The sequence below is a fragment of the Atractosteus spatula genome, chromosome 5 (assembly GCF_055471065.1).
Source record: "Atractosteus spatula isolate fAtrSpa1 chromosome 5, fAtrSpa1.hap1, whole genome shotgun sequence".
NCBI classification, from domain to species: domain Eukaryota; kingdom Metazoa; phylum Chordata; class Actinopteri; order Semionotiformes; family Lepisosteidae; genus Atractosteus; species Atractosteus spatula.
In genome coordinates this window covers 8,442,496-8,461,354 of record NC_142710.1, presented here as the reverse complement: position 1 = coordinate 8,461,354, position 18,859 = coordinate 8,442,496, and the positions used below count along the sequence as shown (strand labels likewise).

General features: G+C 55.6%; 1 protein-coding gene across 2 annotated transcripts; it reads left to right on the top strand.

Annotated features, from left to right (window-relative positions):
• The first annotated feature begins 245 nt into the window (after positions 1–245).
• Positions 246–18,005, top strand: srrm2 (serine/arginine repetitive matrix 2). 2 transcript variants are annotated; one of them, XM_088915890.1, is made up of 16 exons: positions 246–468; positions 1,853–2,102; positions 2,939–3,040; positions 3,589–3,762; positions 5,735–5,821; positions 5,921–5,986; positions 6,076–6,108; positions 7,794–7,841; positions 8,658–8,735; positions 8,842–8,980; positions 9,181–12,782; positions 13,384–14,556; positions 14,812–14,952; positions 16,584–16,694; positions 17,288–17,352; positions 17,480–18,005. In XM_088915890.1, the coding sequence occupies exons 2-15, from the start codon at positions 1,858–1,860 to the stop codon at positions 17,334–17,336; spliced, it is 6,048 nt and encodes a 2,015-aa protein (XP_088772016.1). In that variant the 5' UTR covers positions 246–468; positions 1,853–1,857; the 3' UTR covers positions 17,337–17,352; positions 17,480–18,005. The 2 variants fall into 2 exon arrangements, with proteins under 2 accessions (XP_088772016.1, XP_088772017.1); XM_088915891.1 differs by lacking the exons at positions 246–468; positions 1,853–2,102 and adding an exon at positions 2,697–2,721.
• The last annotated feature ends 854 nt before the right edge of the window (positions 18,006–18,859 follow it).

Genomic DNA, 18,859 nt, shown 5'->3' with positions numbered 1-18,859 from the left:
CCCTCGTACTGTTGATAAGGTTCTGATTTGCTGTTCTGTTTCATTCATTTTTTAATTGTCTTTGTTCTGTCATGATGCCACACGTGTATGTGTATAACCTCGTTTGCCGGATTGTCTGTTTCTGTACATTTAAAAAAAGTACGCCACTACCACTTCCGTCTCTGTTCTTTGACGTCACGATTAATCACAATACGCTAACGGGGAAACCGGATTCGTCGCGGCCTTCGCTGGGACTTATGGGAGTTGTAGTCCTCCCCCCGCGGTGCAGTGTGGGTACGGCGTAAGCGCTGTCTGACGCACTGGTAGAAACTCCGATCTCCGTGTCGTGGACGTGATCGTGTTTTCTGTAATTAATTATTGTCATATTCAGAGGCGATTGCTCCCTTCGTCCTGAGGAGGTTCGATATCCTTTCGTTTTTTAAAAACAATCCTCCCTTTCTCTCCGGGAGAGGAAAGGCGGAGGTGAAGGTAAGTCCACGAGAGAAGAGAGAGAGTGGGGCCCAGGGGGTGGCGGGGAGGTGAGGGCGGTCGAGCGCGGAGCGTGTCCCCGCGGCCAGGCGTGCATGCCCGGCCGAAGGCCGCACTGCGAGACCGGGGATTGGGGAGGCCTTTGCGTCCGGGTTTGTGTGTGTGTGGGGGGGGGAGCTGGTGTCGAGAGGAAGCCGAGGGGGGGGGGAAGAGAGAGAGAGAGAGACTGGGAGAGCTTTTCCATCGTCTCTGAAGGGATTGGAGGGTGTTTTATTTCCCTCACTCGCCCGAGTCCGGGGAAGTTACAGAGACGTGCGTTTGTGCGGCACAGCAGGTCAGCAGAAACCCAGCGGGGAGGAGGAGGGGGAGACGAAAATAAAAACTTTATTAAACAGAGAAACGGGAGTTTCTTTCACCCCCGCGCGTTTTCGTCCCGGGAAGGGTGCGAGCCAGGCCGCCAGGCCGGGTGTCGGGAGTCCTGCCGGGGGGACTTCACTGGCGATAAAGACAGGAGGAGTGTTTGGGAGGAAGTGCCGTCTCGCCCGGGATAGCAGCTGTTGCGCTTCTTCCAGGGCGAAATTCACTTTTTGTTTTCTTCTGAAATGAAATCGGACCGACACAAAAAGCCCGTTACTGTTAAAGCCTTTCTCGAAGTTGGAAGTTTCTTAGTGCGTAGCCGGACGTCAGTGTGAAGCTCTCGAAATCCCTGAGATGATCAAATGTTGATTGTATCGATTAACCTGTTGAGCAGCTGGTATTCTCAGTGCAGTGTTAATGTACTGGAGTGTCCAGTCAGTGTGTCTGTATTAACCCCTCTCTCTCTCTCAGTGCAGTGTTAATGTACTGGAGTGTCCAGTCAGTGTGTCTGTATTAACCCCTCTCTCTCTCAGTGCAGTGTTAATGTACTGGAGTGTCCAGTCAGTGTGTCTGTATTAACTCCTCTCTCTCAGTGCAGTGTTAATGTACTGGAGTGTCCAGTCAGGGTGTCTGTATTAACCCCTCTCTCTCAGTGCAGTGTTAATGTACTGGAGTGTCCAGTCAGTGTGTCTGTATTAACCCCTCTCTCTCTCAGTGCAGTGTTAATGTACTGGAGTGTCCAGTCAGTGTGTCTGTATTAACCCCTCTCTCTCAGTGCAGTGTTAATGTACTGTAGTGTCCAGTCAGTCAGGGTGTCTGTATTAACCCCTCTCTCTCAGTGCAGTGTTAATGTACTGGAGTGTCCAGTCAGGGTGTCTGTATTAACCCCTCTCTCTCTCAGTGCAGTGTTAATGTACTGTAGTGTCCAGTCAGTCAGGGTGTCTGTATTAACCCCTCTCTCTCAGTGCAGTGTTAATGTACTGGAGTGTCCAGTCAGGGTGTCTGTATTAACCCCTCTCTCTCTCAGGAAGGATGTATAACGGGATTGGCCTGCCCACCCCGCGGGGCAGTGGCACCAATGGCTATGTGCAGCGGAACCTGTCCAGCGTGCGGGCCAAGCGCTCGCGGACCGAGGGCGGCGGGCCCGACGACCTGCAGCGGCTGGAGCGGGAGAACGCCCTCAGCAGGCAGCCCAACGCCGAGATCCTGGAGCACCAGCGCAAGAGGCAGCTGGAGCTGAAGTGTGCCGAGCTGCAGGACATGATGGAGGAGCAGGGGTACGAGAGGGACCGGGGGGGGCAGAGAGAGAGATTGAGGCTCAGAGCCGTTGAGCTGCAGGACATGATGGAGGAGCAGGGGTACGAGAGGGACCGGGGGGACAGAGAGAGAGATTGAGGCTCAGAGCCACTGAGCTGCAGGACATGTTGGAGGAGCAGGGGTATGAGATGGACCGGGGGGGGGGAGGACAGAGAGAGAGATTGAGGCTCGAGAGGGACCGGGGGGCAGAGAGAGAGAGAGATTGAGGCTCAGAGCTGCAGGACATGATGGAGGAGCATGGGTACGAGAGGGACCCGGGGGGGGAGGAGAGAGAGAGAGATTGAGGCTCAGAGCCGCTGAGCTGCAGGACATGATGGACGAGCAGGGGTACGAGAGGGACCGGGGGGCAGAGAGAGAGAGAGATTGAGGCTCAGAGCTGCAGGACATGATGGAGAAGTAGGGGTACGAGAGGGACCGGGGGGGGAGGAGAGAGAGAGAGAGAGATTGAGGCTCAGAGCAGCTGAGCTGCAGGACATGATGGAGGAGCAGGGGTACGAGAGGGACCGGGGGGGGGAGGAGAGAGAGAGAGAGATTGAGGCTCAGAGCAGCTGAGCTGCAGGACATGATGGAGGAGCAGGGGTACGAGAGGGACCGGGGGGGGAGGAGAGAGAGAGAGATTGAGGCTCAGAGCAGCTGAGCTGCAGGACATGATGGAGGAGCAGGGAAGGCAGTGACCCGTCTGTGGGTCCAGCCAGTGTCTGGTGCAGATGGACCTGGTAGTTCTTGTCTTGCTTGCCCGGGCGGTCTGATTGATGGATAAGCTAACCCAAGTGTGTTTTGTTTGCGATCCCCGCAGGTACTCGGTCGAGGAGATTGACGAGAAAGTCGCCACCTTCCGCTTGATGCTGCAGGAGAAGCAGGAGCCCGTGGCGAAGGAGGCGCCCAGCGAGAGGCCAACGTGAGTCATTGACGTGACACCAAGTTAGGCACCTCAGTACAACACCAAGCACTAGGCAGAAGGGGCACAAACACCTGCAGGGGCCTGCTGTCTGGTGTGGAGTGCTAGGTAAAATGCCGAGCTGTAGGCAGAAGTGGCACAAACACTTGCAGGGGCCTGCTGTCTGGTGTGGAGGGTCTAGGTAAAACACCAAGCTGTAGGTAGAGCAGGCACAGACACCTGCAGGGACCTGCTGTCTTGTGTGGAGGGCAGGGTAAAACACCAAGCTGTAGGCCGAGCAGGCACAAACACCTGCAGGGGCCTTACTGTCTGGTGTGTAGGGCTGGGTAAAACACCAACCTGTAGGTAGAGCAGGTACAAACACCTGCAAGGGCCTGCTGTCTGGTGTGGAGGGCAGGGTAAAACACCAAGCTGTAGGTAGAGCAGGCACAAACACTTGCAGGGGCCTGCTGTCTGGTGTGGAGGGTCTAGGTCTAGGTAAAACACCAAGCTGTAGGTAGAGCAGGCACAAACACCCTTCCCATGGTCCTCTCTCCGTCTCTCTCCAGGGTGACGGAGACTCACGCGCTGGCGGCGGCCAATCAGGAGAAGAACGAGCGTTTGCGGGCGGCGTTCGGCATTGGCGAGGACTACGTGGACGGCTCCTCCTTCCACCCCGAGCGGAGGGAGAGGGAGAGGGAGCGCCGGGAGAAGGAGCGGCAGGAGAGGGAGAAGCAGTACACGTGAGTCAGGGCGAGGGGGAGAGACGCCACTGTGGGCTGTCCCTCTGCGTGCCTGTGGGCTGTCCCTCTGCGTGCCTGTGGGCTGTCTGAGCCCTGTCCTGTGTGACTGTGGGCTGTCCCTCTGCGTGCCTGTGGGCTGTCCCTCTGCGTGCCTGTGGGCTGTCTGAGCCCTGTCCTGTGTGACTGTGGGCTGTCCCTCTGCGTGCCTGTGGGCTGTCCTGAGCCCTGTCCTGTGTGACTGTGGGCTGTCCCTCTGCGTGCCTGTGGGCTGTCTGAGCCCTGTCCTGTGTGACTGTGGGCTGTCCCTCTGCGTGCCTGTGGGCTGTCTGAGCCCTGTCCCTCTCCGTGCCTGTGGGCTGTCCCTTTGCGTGCCTGTGGGCTGTCTGAGCCCTGTCCTGTGTGACTGTGGGCTGTCCCTCTGCGTGCCTGTGGGCTGTCTGAGCCCTGTCCTGTGTGACTGTGGGCTGTCTGAGCCCTGTCCTTCTGTGTGCCTGTGGGCTGTCTGAGCCCTGTCCTGTGTGACTGTGGGCTGTCCCTCTGCGTGCCTGTGGGCTGTCTGAGCCCTGTCCCTCTCCGTGCCTGTGGGCTGTCCCTCTGCGTGCCTGTGGGCTGTCTGAGCCCTGTCCTGTGTGACTGTGGGCTGTCTGAGCCCTGTCCTTCTGTGTGCCTGTGGGCTGTCCCTCTGCGTGCCTGTGGGCTGTCTGAGCCCTGTCCTGTGTGACTGTGGGCTGTCCCTCTGCGTGCCTGTGGGCTGTCTGAGCCCTGTCCCTCTCCGTGCCTGTGGGCTGTCCCTTTGCGTGCCTGTGGGCTGTCTGAGCCCTGTCCTGTGTGACTGTGGGCTGTCCCTCTGCGTGCCTGTGGGCTGTCCTGAGCCCTGTCCCTCTCTGTGCCTGTGGGCTGTCCCGCTGCGTGCCTGTGGGCTGTCCTGAGCCCTGTCCCTCTCCGTGCCTGTGGGCTGTCCCTTTGCGTGCCTGTGGGCTGTCCTGAGCCCTGTCCTTCTGTGTGACTGTGGGCTGTCCCTCTGCGTGCCTGTGGGCTGTCTGAGCCCTGTCCCTCTCCGTGACTGTGGGCTGTCCCTCTGCGTGCCTGTGGGCTGTCTGAGCCCTGTCCTGTGTGACTGTGGGCTGTCCCTCTGCGTGCCTGTGGGCTGTCTGAGCCCTGTCCTGTGTGACTGTGGGCTGTCCCTCTGCGTGCCTGTGGGCTGTCCTGAGCCCTGTCCCTCTCCGTGCCTGTGGGCTGTCCTTCTGTGTGCCTGTGGGCTGTCCTTCTGTGTGACTGTGGGCTGTCCTTCTGTGTGCCTATGGGCTGTCCTGAGCCCTGTCCCTCTGCGTGCCTGTGGGCTGTCCCTCTGCGTGCCTGTGGGCTGTCCTGAGCCCTGTCCTTCTGTGTGACTGTGGGCTGTCCCTCTGCGTGCCTGTGGGCTGTCCTGAGCCCTGTCCCTCTGCGTGCCTGTGGGCTGTCCTGAGCCCTGTCCCTCTCCGTGCCTGTGGGCTGTCCCTTTGCGTGCCTGTGGGCTGTCTGAGCCCTGTCCTTCTGTGTGACTGTGGGCTGTCCTTCTGTGTGCCTATGGGCTGTCCTGAGCCCTGTCCCTCTGCGTGCCTGTGGGCTGTCCTGAGCCGTGTCCCTCTGTGTGACTGTGGGCTGTCCCTCTGTGTGCCTATGGGCTGTCCTGAGCCCTGTCCCTCTGCGTGCCTGTGGGCTGTCCCTCTGCGTGCCTGTGGGCTGTCCTGAGCTGTGTCCCTCTGTGTGACTGTGGGCTGTCCCTCTGTGTGACTGTGGGCTGTCCCTCTGTGTGACTGTGGACTGTCCTGAGCCCTGTCCCTGTGTGACTGTGGGCTGTCCTGAGTCTTGTCCCTCTGTGTGCCTGTGGGCTGTCCCTCTGTGTGCCTATGGGCTGTCCTGAGCCCTGTCCCTCTGTGTGGACACGAGTGCAGTGTCTCTGGTCTCATTTTCTCCCTCTTTGCTTCTCCAGGCTGATTGAGGCGTCTTCAGATGAGTCTCCTTCCCCTCCCCCTCAGCAGAGAAAGAAGAAAAAGAAGAAGGAGAAGCACAGAGACAGGTAAGGGGGTGCGGGAGTGCAGGGCGAGAGAGGAGGCGGTAGGGAAGAGGAGGGGAGAGAAAGGAGTCATCTTGACGCCCGCTGTCCCGCTCGTTTCAGCTCAGAAAGCCGGTCGCCGTCCCCGCGCCGGGAGAAGAAGAGGTCGAAGAAGAAGAAGAAGAGAAGGTGAGGCCCCAAGGGTGTGGAGATGTCGGGGCTGCAGGGGCTGAGATTGGTTCTGTAATAATGGGTTTGTTTCTATGTCTGTCTCTCAGGTCGGGCTCTGTACAGAAGGAGAACAGACACAGGTAAGACCCACAACGCAAACATAAGAATTTGTCACAGTCCAGGTTTAATGGAGAAATGGGCTGGCAGTAGTGTTACTGCACTGTCTCTGTTCCTCTCTCTTTCTCCTTGTCTTCTTCAGACTGTCCTGTTTCTCTCGGTGCGTCAGTTACAGTCCAGGTTTAATGGAGAAATGGGCTGGCAGTAGTGTTACTGCACTGTCTCTGTTCCTCTCTCTTTCTCCTTGTCTTCTTCAGACTGTCCTGTTTCTCTCGGTGCGTCAGTTACAGTCCAGGTTTAATGGAGAAATGGGCTGGCAGTAGTGTTACTGCACTGTCTCTGTTCCTCTCTCTTTCTCCTTGTCTTCTTCAGACTGTCCTGTTTCTCTCGGTGCGTCAGTTACAGTCCAGGTTTAATGGAGAAATGGGCTGGCAGTAGTGTTAGTGCACTGTCTCTGTTCCTCTCTCTTTCTCCAAGTCTTCTTCAGACTGTCCTGTTTCTCTCGGTGTGTCAGTTACAGTCCAGGTTTAATGGAGAAATGGGTTGACAGTTCTCGTTCCTTATCTAGTCTATTTTACATTTGGTCTGAATACTTTACAGCAGGGGTCTCCAGCCTGTATCCTAAAACTTTTTTATAGACAGCTTTTAAGTCAGTAGTTTTTTTAAGGCCTGGAGTTTAACTTTAATTGCTCGAAAACAAGGTCTGTTCCATTAATAATAATAATAAACTTTATTTTATATAGCGCCTTTAAAGGTGGCTTCTCAAAGCGCTTTACAGGATGACAATAACAATAAATAAGAAGACTACAACAATAAATAAGAAGATTTCACAAGATAGGAGACAATTATAATTACAACAATACAACAATAACAATAGAGGAGACTGTGGAAGGTGGTATTAAGAAGAGCAGAGGGGTGAAGAATGGAACCAGTTAAGTAAAGGCTTTTCTGAAGAAGAAGGTTTTGAGTCTGGATTTGAAGGAGTTTAGAGAAGGTGACTCTCTAATATCCTTGGGCAAAAAGTTCCATAGCTTGGGGGCATAGCAGGAGAAGGCCCTGTCGCCCATACAATGTAGACGGGCTTGGGGGACAGTAAGGAGGGCAGAATTTGAAGAGCGGAGGTTGCGAGGTGGGGAGTAGGGCGATAAAAGTTCAGACAGGTATTGAGGTGCCAAGCCATGTAAAGCCTTATAGGTGAGCATGAGGATTTTAAAGTCTACGCGGAATTTGACCGGAAGCCAGTGCAAGGACTCCAGGATAGGAGTAATGTGAACACTTGCACTAGACCTGGTCAGGATTCTGGCTGCTGAATTCTGGACATACTGCAGCTTGTTCAGAGTAGATTTAGATACCCCAGGGAGTAGAGCATTGCAGTAGTCAATTCGAGAGAATACAAATATGTTATTATATGTTAATATAAATATTAAGTCTTGTAGAGGGCATTTTGAACAGTGTTCTTCATTAATATACTATTCCTTAATTGATTAAACAAGTGTCATAATTCTTAAATAACTGGAGATGAAGGATGTTATATAATAAACTAGACTGGGGTTCTCTAGGACCAGGGTTAGAAACCTCTTATTTGCATGCACTGGCTTTTAAAATAATGGCGCGCGCTCCTCCTCGTCTTTTGTCCTTTCCGCGTGAAAATTCAAACATGGCGAGGGTGCGATTTCTCATTGACGTGCTGTTTGGCGCCTCTCCGCAGCTCTCCCAGTGCCTCCGACAGGCCGAGGTCCAAGGAGAAGAGGAAGAGGTGAGTACGCTGCCTTCATCTTCGCTGCCGCCGCAAGAGTAGGAGGTCCGGGATTCGGTCTGTGTGGGTGAAAAGTGTTCGATCTTTGCATGCTGAAGCAGGGAGACAGACATCTGCTCTAGGTGACGTTTCAGCGTGACTGAAGAAGGGGATAACCGATGCCAAAACCTTCTGTTTTGTTACATATGGACCATATGTAATTTTTGACCAATTATACAATAACCTCTACTGAACACCATTTTGTGTGGTAGCTCGGAGATGGTCTAAAGTGAAAAATAAACCTTTTTCCCCCGCAATTACTGGGGTGCAGAGAATTACAGGAAGATGCCTTTTTTGTACGGGGCCCTGTTTGTTCTCTGGATTGTGTACTGGATTGAAACTCATCTCAAACCTTTGCTGCACTGTGCTGTGATGTATTGCAACCCCACACCTGGGGTGTTGAGGCAGTCCTCTGGGCGTCCTAAGTAACTGCAGTGAATCTCCCCCTTAAAGTCTTCCTGAGTAATAAGTAGCCTGACTTAATACTGGTGATGCATTCCAATTTAAATCTGAGGTCCTTACAAGGATGAATCTCCTACTAAGAGGTGGTTTGCGAGACAGACACTGGGAACCCCTCAGTGCCAGTGGGTTCTCACTGAGTGAATGCACGGAAGGGTACCCCGACAGCAAATAATGCCAGCTGCACCCCGATTGTATTGGGTTGTGCGTAGTGGTGGCGGCGGCACACGGTCTCCTGCAGCAACAGGAACTAAACGCTTATCTGCTGGGATTAGGATTAATTGTTAAAGACCTGTGTGGCTCCTCCCATTTCTACAGGTCTGACAGTGGGACCCCTCCCCCAAAGAAACATCAGAGAAGGAGAAGCCGCTCCTCCTCTTCAGACTCCTCCCCCAGGTGCAAGCCTCCCTCTCATTCGCCGTCATCTCTCTTCGTTCGTGTGCGTCTGTGCGGCTCATTCTCTCTCTTGCTTCGGGAGAGTTTAACCTGCCTCTTCTTCCAGCCAATCCCCTGCTCCGCTCCGAGAGGTGCGGCCAGCTCAACCCGCCAGACGAGCCGATGATGGAAGAGGGCGGTCCCCCGAAGGCAGGAAAGGGAGGGGCCAAGAGGCTGGGAGCCCACAGAGGTCACAGGTCAGAGAGGTAAGAGGGCAAGAGGTGGTTCGGCGTAAATGACTTCCCAAATGCTGTCGTCCTGGTTTAGGCGAGAAATTGGGTTGGCCCATTTGCTAAACCTAAATTCAACCTGCAAAAGTAAAAAAAGCTTAACTTAGTTGAGTAGTGTACAGTTAATCAGCGTCTTCTTCTTTTTAAGCCCGACGTTGTTGTTTTTTTCTTTGCAGAGATCCCCGAGACGCTCCACTCCGCCCGATCGAGGAGACCGGCGCAGGGACAGGGACAGGGAGCGGGAGAGAGACCGAGAGAGAGACCAGGGAAAGAGGAACGAGAGGGGGAGGCGGCATGACTCCTCCTCCTCCGCCTCTCCCTCCCCGGATCGGGAGCGGCGCCAGCGCAGCAGGGAGAGGGAGGAGTCCCCTCGCGACCGATCGAGCCGAGAGAGGGACAGGCGGGCAGACCGGGGGAGGGAGCGCGAGAAGGAGGACTCGCCCCGGCAGAGAAGGGACAGAGAGAGAGAGCGGCGGGCAAACGACAGGCACTCGTCGGCAGAGGCCTCCCCTTCCCCCCGCCGCTCGCCCCTCACCAACGGAAGGGGCAAAGAACGAGAGCGGGAGAGAGACCGAGAGCAGGAGAGAGACAGGAACCGGGAGAAAGAGAGGCAGAGGGACTTAGAGAGAGACCGGGAGAGGGAGAAGGAGAGGCAGAGAGAACTGGAGAGAGAATGGGAGAAGGAGAGGCAGAGAGAACTGGAGAGAGAACGGGAGAAGGAGAGGCAGAGAGAACTGGAGAGAGAACGGGAGAAGGAGAAGGAGAGGCAGAGAGAACTGGAGAGAGAACGGGAGAAGGAGAAGGAGAGGCAGAGAGAACTGGAGAGGGAGAAGGAGAGAGAACTGGAGAGGGAGAGGCAGAGAGACCTGGAAAGAGAACGGGAGAGAGAAGTGAAACAGCGGGACAGAGAGCAAGAACAAGAGAGAGGAGTGGAGAGAGAACGAGAGAGCAAGAGGACTCGGCTGAGCAAGACTTCCGAAGAACAGGACGAGAGGCACGGGGGCAGAGCGGAGGCCAAGGAGAAGAGCCACGTGCCGAGAGAGAGGAAGAAAGAGAGTGGGAAGGGTGTGGCGATGGAGAAGACGAAGGAGAAGGGAGACCGAGCTGCGACCCGGGGAAAGAATGCCCGAGATCATAGCAGCGATTCCAGCAGCAGCAGCAGCACCAGCAGCAGCAGCAGCAGCAGCGGCTCTGGATCAACTTCGTCATCGTCTTCCTCCTCCTCTTCGTCGTCCTCGTCGTCTTCCTCCTCCTCCTCATCGTCGTCCTCGTCGTCTTCCTCCTCCTCCTCTGACGAGGAGGAAGATGGGAAACGCAAGGCAGGAAGCGAGAAAAAGCCGGAGGACAAGACGAAGAAGAGTCGACGGAAGGAGTCTGGGGAGGAACGCCCATCGGCTCTCTCGGCAACCTCTGCTCCACCCCCGCTCCCGCCTTCTTCCCAGCTGTGGGACAGACCATGCGGAGAGCGAGACTCTCCTGGGCGTAGAAGGGAGAGGCCCAGCTCTCCGGATACAAGACGTCGACTGACGCCCTCTCCGCAAGAGGAGGAGGAGGAGAAGAGAGAGGCATCTTATCCTTCAGCCTTTAGGAGGGAGAGAGAAAAGGAGTCACCAGCAAGGGCAGAGAGATGGAACGAGGGAGACTCCTCGGGGGAGAGGGAGGCGGCCATCCAGCGATATGATGAGAGAGACATGGCCGGAAGGGCAAAGAGAGATGTCCCAAGGGAGGCGGGACACTGGGACCAGAGTACTGGACAGAAACCAGAGATCGAGCGAGAGAGGGAGAGATACTCGCTGACGGAGGGAGAATCACCTTTGACTTCTCTGAGAGAGAGGAGAGAATCGGATCGTCCTTCCAAGAGCAGCCGCTGGGACAAGACTTCCGAAACGCCCCGAGAGGTGGAGAGGGGGAGAGAGAGAGGCAGGGAAAGGTACTCGCCTGTCTGGAGAGAAAGAACCACGCGGTCACCCTCTCCCCCAAGTCACAAGGAGAGGGAGATTCCTGGAAGACAGAGAGGGAAAGAGAGGTACTCCCCAACAGATAGGGGGCGGGAGACTCCATCCCCATCTCCTCCAAGGGAGAGGGAGACTCTGGGAAGAGAGAGGGGGAAAGAGAGATACTCCCCAACAGAGAGGGAGCGGGAGACTCCATCCCCATCTTCTCCGAGGGAGACTTTGGGGAAAGAGAGGTACTCGCCAACGGATAGGGAGCAGGAGACTCCATCCCCATCCCCTCCGAGGGAGGGGGAGACTTTGGGAAGAGAGAGAGGGAAAGAGAGATATTCCCCAACAGATAGGAAGCGAGAGACCCCCTCTCCTCCGAGGCAGAGGGAGACTCGAGGAAGAGAGAGAGGGAAAGAGAGGTACTCCCCCACAGACAGAGAGCGGGAGACCCCATCCCCCTCCCCTTCAAGGGAGAGGAGACTGACTCCGAAAGCTGTGGGGAGAGTGCGAGAGGGTGAACGCCGGGACCAGACACCAGGATCGGATCGAGGGAGAGAGGTGGGGAAGATGGGTTCGGACCGAGGGAAAGAGAGGTACACCCCTTCAGGAAGAGAGAGAGGAACGCCCTCCCTCACTCCCCCGAGAGAAGAGAGAGCAAGCTCACGTTCTTCAGCGATAAGGAGAGAGAGGGAGACCCCACCGCGGGCCGAGAGAGGCAGCGAGAAGTACTCTCCAAGTGAGAGGGAGAAAGAGAAGAGAGAAACATCAGGAAGGGGTGCAGAGAGATATTCTCCAACAGATCCCGAGAGGGGGGTGTCATCCCCCTCTCCCCTGAGAGAGTGGGATGTTCCCAAGACCTCCGGGGAGATGGAGAGAGGAGAGTGCCGTTGGAACCAGTCTGGGATGGACGCTGGAAAGGAGAGGTGCCCTTCTAAAGAGAGGAGCGAGTCCCCGGAGGCAGCAGGCAGCGGGAAGGAGACGTACTCCCCCACAGAGAGAGAGAGACGAACACCCTCTCCCCCGAGACGGAGTCGAACCCCCTCCTCCCCGAGAGAGATGCGGCGGGAGCGGCAGACGCCCGTGGAACAGGAGAGGGAGGGGGGGAGTGCGCCGTCCCATTCTTCGGTGACGAGGAGTGAAAGGGAGTCGCCGTCGCCCCAGAGGCCCGGAAGGGGGGCAAAGAGCCACGCCGGGGGGCCCAGTTCACCGTCTCGCCGCTCCTCCTCGTCCTCCTCCTCTTCCTCCTCCTCCTCTTCGTCTCCCTCTCCTGCTGCGCAGGACCGGCCCCTCACTCCTCCACTGCAGTACCAGAATCCCCCCATTACCAGAAAGCTATCTCCTTCTCCCAGTACCAGCCGAGTTACCAGAAAGCCCTCCCTGCCTCGCTCTCCTTCCCCCCAGCGCTTGCCAGTCTCCCAGTCACGCCGAGACAGGGACAGGGAGCGGGATAGGGACAGGGACAGGGAGCGGGATAGGGACAGGGACAGGGGGCGGGATAGGGATAGGGAGCGGGAGAGGGATCGTGAGCGGGAGAGGGACAGGCAACGGGATCGGGAGAAGGAGAGGGACAGAGAACGGAATCGGGAGAAGGAAAGGGACAGGGAACGGGATAGGGAGAGAGACAGGGACAGAGAAAGAGATAGGGAAAGAGACAGGGAGCGGGAGAGGGAGAGACAGAGGGATAGGGACCGGAGGAGCTCTCCGGTTGTATCCCGACGGGACAGGGACAGAGAGAGGGACAGGGACTGGGATAGGCGCAGGCGAAGGAGGACCCGCTCCAGATCTCGGACCAGGAGCAGATCTCGCTCCCGCCGTCCACGCAGCCCCCCCTACAGGTGAGAGGGTGCAAGAGGCTTTCCCGATTGTGTGCAAGGTCCCGTTAACGTCTGCGTCTTAGCCGTTTGTTTGTCGGTCAGGCTGTCCACTGTCAGCCTGTCTGTCAGTGAGGCAGACTAGCCAAGACAAGCTCAGCTCCTGGTGTCCCGAGTGTCCAAAAGGTTTTTGTCCCGACCAGAGCAGCCGCCTCATCTTCTGTTTTTCTTTAAGCACCTGCGTCCAGCAGCGTCGGGAAAGAGCTGCGGTACTATCAGTATTGGACACCTCATTAACACAGAGAGAACTTTTATCTTGTATATCATAAACTGTATATGACCTTTTGAGCCCGTATGTCTCAGAGCGCAACCTGGGTGTTAGGAGAGGAATGCATGAATTGGTTGATCAAAAATGCAACGGGTGCATATTGGTACTAACATAGCCCTTGTTGTTTTTAATGTTTTCAAGTATACATTAGAACGGAGACTCGGGTAAGGGGGAAGCAGTCTGTAAAGTGGGAAACTCCAGGACTGGGGAGCTCTGTCAGGGCCTTGTAATGAATCTTTAGTAGTGAAACAGGAAGGTAGTTTCAACCCTTCTCTCACTCTCTCTTCGTCTCTCCAGGTACCGTCTCTCACCCTCCCGCCGCCGTTCCCCCTCTCCCTTCAGGAGAAGGAGAAGCAGTCGCTCCCTGTCCCGGGAGCGGGCGCGAGAGCGGGAGAGGAACCGCGAAAGAGAGAGGGAGAGGGAGAGGGAGCGCCGTCCAAAGTCTCCCCCCAGAGCCCCCGAGCGCCGTGCCCGTTCTGCTTCCTCGTCTTCGACGTCGTCCTCCTCCTCTTCGTCTTCGTCCAGCTCCTCCTCTTCCTCCTCCTCCTCCTCCCCCAATTCTCAGCCCCCCAGTCCTCCCCGTACCGGGGCCCAGGCGACGGAAGCGAACGGACATGGGGGCAGAGGGAGCGACGGGGAGAGGGAGGTGTCGGACAGAGGGCCGGCGCAAGGGAGCGAGGAGGGGAGCGAGCGGGGAAGTGACATCAAGGTGGACACCCAGAGGGAAGAGCAGGACAGACTGAGCCCAGCAGAGAGAGAGCATGCGCCCGACAAGGACAGAGAGAGGGAGGAGGGTAGAGAGCAGGACGTCTCCTCTCCCTGCCCCCTTATGGAGGAAGAGGGAGAGAGAGGGGGGGAGGAGGCACTGAAGGATCCCTCTCAGTCTTTCGGAGAGCCACAGCGGGAGGAGAGCAAGGAAAGAGGGGCGTCCATTCATCAGTCGCGTACCCCCTCTCCCTCCTCCCCAGGGGTTAGAGTGTACCCCGCTTCTCCAAGCACCCAGTCGCGTGCGGGTCCTGGTGAGTTATCGCCCGGGAAACTTCCGGCCCCCAGCCGGAGGCGTTCCTGCTCCCCGGCTGTGGATCCCAGCTGCCACCAATCGCGGTCCAGGTCGCCAGCCCAGGAGCCCCGCGACAGCCAATTGGAAAGGTCATCTCCCAGAGGGGCAGGAGAAGCCAGCCAATCACCTTCTGGGTTTGTCGTCAAGCCGGCCCCTGCCTCTGCCGCTGACCAATCAGGACCAAATTCTCCGGGTTCTGTGAGCCAATCATTGAATGGGCCAGAGGAACAGGCCAACGGGAGGAGAGAGAAGGAGGGACCTGGCAGCGAAGACAGCCAGTCGGAAAAACCTAATGACAGGAAAGGGCAGGACAGTTCATCATCTTCGTCATCTTCCTCCTCGTCATCCTCCTCCTCCTCCTCCTCTTCTTCCTCCGACAGCTCTGACTCCGAGACAGAGGACAAAAGAGGGTGAGAAATTTGTCCTTTCCGTTTCTCTCTCTCTCAATCTCTGGTTCCTCTCTGCTGTGTAGTCAGTTTCACTATTTCTTTTTTCTACAGTTCTGGGCGTAATTCAAAGTATTACCAGCTTGAAAACCGATTGAATTTATATTGCAGGAAACTCTGCTCGATGTGTGGTTATTCAGGACCCTCGCCCGGTGTTGTAAAATACAATGTAAGGCTGGTGAAAATACCTGCCGTCTCACTTCTGCCCTCCCCCCTCAGGTCCGAGGGCGAAGCGGACAACCAGAAGAAGGCAGGGAAGGCCTCGGGCTCCTCCTCTTCCTCCTCCGACTCCTCCTCTTCCTCCTCCGACTCCTCCTCCTCCGGGAGCGAGGACTCTCCCGCTGCAGACTCTGCAAAGCGGTAATGAGCACCGGTCGTTAGAGAAGGAGCAGCTCATTAACAGACGCCTAATGAAGGCACACCTTTGGTTTAACAGGCATATTGTGGGGGGTGTCTGTGACTGCCAGTGTTGAACACTGACAGTAGTGTTTCTGCCCAAGAGCACTGTCATTTGAGAAAATGTGTACTCTATATCACTTTTTGCATCTTTTGAATTATGACAAAAAATACTTGTAGTCAACACACGGTGAGCGAAACTTTGTTCCTGTGGCGGTTTCTTGAAATATACAAGCTCTTTATTGCATGTATCATTAATATCCGTATAAAATTTGCTTCAACATCCAAAGCACAAACTCCACCCATCGTAAGCAATTGACCTTGTACTAGCCTGATATTGATATCTTGATTTTGATCAATTGATATTCTTGATTTTTTTAGTCCCATGTAGTAGTTCTTTCTGCTTTTTATTGTCTGTGCTTTCCGTCCTTACCGAGGGGAGAGTCCGGTGTTGGGTTTCACAGACAGAATCCCTCTTCAGTGGGTTTTCGTTCGTGCAACCCGAAGCCTGTTAAAAGAGAGGGTTTCCTGTCGGTATCATTTGGAGAGAGAACGTCCAAGTGCCCTCAGACCAGCTCCGCCGTCTTCTCGCTGGCCTGGCGCTAGGGCTGGGCGATATATATAAAAAATGTATCGATACCGACGTTAAGAATCTCTCGGCGGCCTTATTTTGCTTATGTCAGGATGTTCGGTTAAAGCTTTCCCCACTGTGCGTTTTTCATGAGCCATCCCCTTAAAAAAAAAACGACAACACCCAGTCGTCATATCCAGTCACGTGCTTCTGCCTCGTCCAACCTGCATTCTTCGTTCAAAACACAAAGAGGCGTGCCGGGCGTGAGACAACACAAGCGCTCGTGCTGAACCCCCATCAGGCAGGGAAGACTCGAGCACAAAGGAGGACGAGCTGGTAGCTCAAAAAGATGCAGTGTCGATCGTTTGGTCGTGTGTTGGCTTCAGCAAACCGGATACCGAACAAAGAGAGGTCAGATGTAAACTCTGTCGGGAAAACCGTTTCTGCGCCCACAAGTAACACGAGCACCTTGTTTCATTGCTTGAAACACAACCATGTCGTGGAATACGAAGACTGCATGGCCAAAAAACGAGAGAGACTGACAAACGCACCCGTGGCCGAAGGGATTCCCCCAAAAAGCTGTCTCTTAACACAAGCATTTACTCATGCCACTCAATACGCAAAAGATTCACGCAGGCGTAACGAAATAACGAACGCCATTACACACTACACAGCGAACGACATGGTTCCCAGAGCTACCGTGGAGCACAGAGGTTTCAAAAGACTTGTTCAAGCCCCTGACAAGAGATGCGTTGTGCCCTCGAGAAAATATTTTTCTCGAACTGTGGTGCCTGACATTTACTAAGTTTCATAGTTTCGCATATTTAAAACGGGATCTTCCAGCATGTCATGTCATCATATCATTTCAAGGGTTTCAAAAACATGATAATTTATCGTTATCGGGGTAAATGTGGGAAATTATCGCAATATCGATTTGAGGCCCTACGTGGCGCTGTTTCTTGTGTGTGTGCACGTATGTTCACGGTGGTTCTCTCCCTCTCTCTCCTCCCTCTCTCTCTCCCAGTCCTCCCCGGCCCAGGGAGCCGGCCGATTCTCTGCGAGACTCCCGCTCCCCCAGCTACTCCCCGCCGCTCCGACAGCGCAGGCCGGCGCCGTCCTCACCCCCGCCTCACAGGTGAGCGGCCGGGCCCGACCCGACCCGACCCGGTCCCGCAGGGGGCCCTCGGGGGAAACGCAAACACGCTCTCGCCGGCGCTGGACTGTGGCCGGGCCCGCTCGGGGCCTCCTGGCTCTGCCCGGCGATGGGCGATGGGTTGTTTCTGCGTGCGTCCGGATCAGTCGGATGTGATAACTCGGAGCCGTCTGGGGTCGCTTCGTTCCGGCAGGGTGGGAGAAACGTGCCTTTGTGGCCCCTGGCCTGGTGGGGGGGGGTGATCGGTATCATAGGCCCCTGTACACCCCGCAGCTGCGCCCTTCCTTTAGCGCTGGGGGGGTGGCGGTAGGGGAGAGCGTACCCCTCGCTCGGTGTGAGGGGCGGCCGCCCGGACAAGCGGATCTTCTCCCGTCATGCCGGGGGGGCGGCACAGAAGCAGCCCGGGCTTGGCGGGACAGAGTCCGGGCCCCAGTGTGTGCTTGTCGATGCGCCGGGGCTATCCTGTTGCGTGCGCGCCTGCAGGATGAACCCTGACCTCTCTCTCTCTCTCTCTCTCTCTCTCTCTCTCTCTCTCTCTCTCTCTCTCTCTCTCTCTCTCTCCTGTCTGCCCGCAGGGGTCAGAGGTCAGACAGCCGGTCACCCAGCAAGAAACGCAGGAAATAAGGTGCCGGGCGGGAAGGTAAGCGATTCCTGTGGTTTGCCAGGCGGAGTCCTGCTCGCAGCGCTTGCTGGAAAGCGTTTTTTTTCCCAGTACTCACCAGTCGGCCTGTCAGGTTTGACCAGAGCCTTTTCTTTCTTGTTCGCAGGTGTCGACACCTGGACTCCCTCTCCCAACCCCCCCCCCCCCAACTCTGTGGTGGTACAGCCCAGGACCTAGTCTGTAAGATGCTCGTGGGCCGTCCCACTCTGGGTTGCACGGGGGGGGAGGGGGAGGGGGGTGGTACAAGGACACTGTTCCAAGATGGAGGACTGAGATGCTGACACTGGAGTTTGGAAAAGACGACGAAAGGAAGAGAAGAGCGAGAGAGAGAGAGACCCGCCAGGAGGAGAGGCCGATATCCGATTGTGACTTTTGTGCTGTTTTTGGAGGACGGAAATGGTTCCCTTTTCGTTTTGTTTGTTCTGGGGAAGGTGGCGAGAGCGCGGTGGGCAGGGAGCGTGGGCGCGGGCTTCAGACGTGCGTGCCCACGCCGTACTGGGTCTTGATCTGTGAATTATTTTGGGGGGGGGAGGGGGGGCGCAGGGCAAGATGACACTGTTTGTGAATACAAAACATTATTCTTTAAAAGCTGTTTTTTTTGTGAAATAATAAAATCAAAAAAGAAAAAAAAATCCAGCAGTTCTTTTGAGTTTTCTGTTTCTGGCGTGTGTGTTTTTAGGTGTGTTTTCAGTCTTGTTAGACCAGGAGGACAGCTGGTCCCGGTGGTTCAGGTCCAGTCTTGTTAGACCAGGAGGACAGCTGGTCCAGTGGTTCAGGTCCAGTCTTGTTACACCGGGAGGACAGCTGGTCCGGTGGTTCAGGTCCAGTCTTGTTAGAACAGGAGGACAGCTGGTCCCGGTGGTTCAGATCCAGTCTTGTTAGACCAGGAGGACAGCTGGTCCAGTGGTTCAGGTCCAGTCTTGTTACACCAGGATGACAGCTCGTCCAATGGTTCAGGTCCAGTCTTGTTACACCAGGAGGACAGCTCGTCCAGTGGTTCAGGTCCAGTCTTGTTACACCAGGAGGACAGCTGGTCCCGGTGGTTCAGGTCCAGTCTTGTTACACCAGGAGGACAGCTGGTCCGGTGGTTCAGGTCCAGTCTTGTTACAGTGGAAGGACAGCTGGTCCAGTGGTTTAGATCCAGTGGTTCAGAAGCACAAATGGGTTTGTACAGTATGTATCTCTACAGAGCATACGAATCAGTTATGTAAATGGATGTATGTTTTTAAAAACAACAGCAACTAAAGAGATAGAGAGAGGAGGACATTTTGTAGTTTATTAATCCCAGGATCTGAACTATTTCTCGAGAGAAGCCAGGATATTGGCTTCAACAATATAACTGGGTAGCTCTTTCCAGTCTCCCACCCCCCTTTGTGTAAAAAAAGTATTGAAATTGACACAGACAATAACCAAAAACATTTTTGTGTTAATTGATCATTACAGATTTATCACCTCAGCATTAAGAATCTCGGATATCCTGTATCAT

Excerpts from the sequence above, each read along its gene's own strand:
- srrm2 (XM_088915890.1), top strand. The coding sequence starts at position 1,858 with ATGTATAACGGGATTGGCCTGCCCACCCCGCGGGGCAGTGGCACCAAT. Across the intron at positions 5,987-6,075 it reads AAGAAGAAGAAGAAGAGAAG|GTCGGGCTCTGTACAGAAGG; the intron begins GTGAGGCCCCAA and ends TCTGTCTCTCAG. Across the intron at positions 14,953-16,583 it reads GCTGCAGACTCTGCAAAGCG|TCCTCCCCGGCCCAGGGAGC; the intron begins GTAATGAGCACC and ends TCTCTCTCCCAG.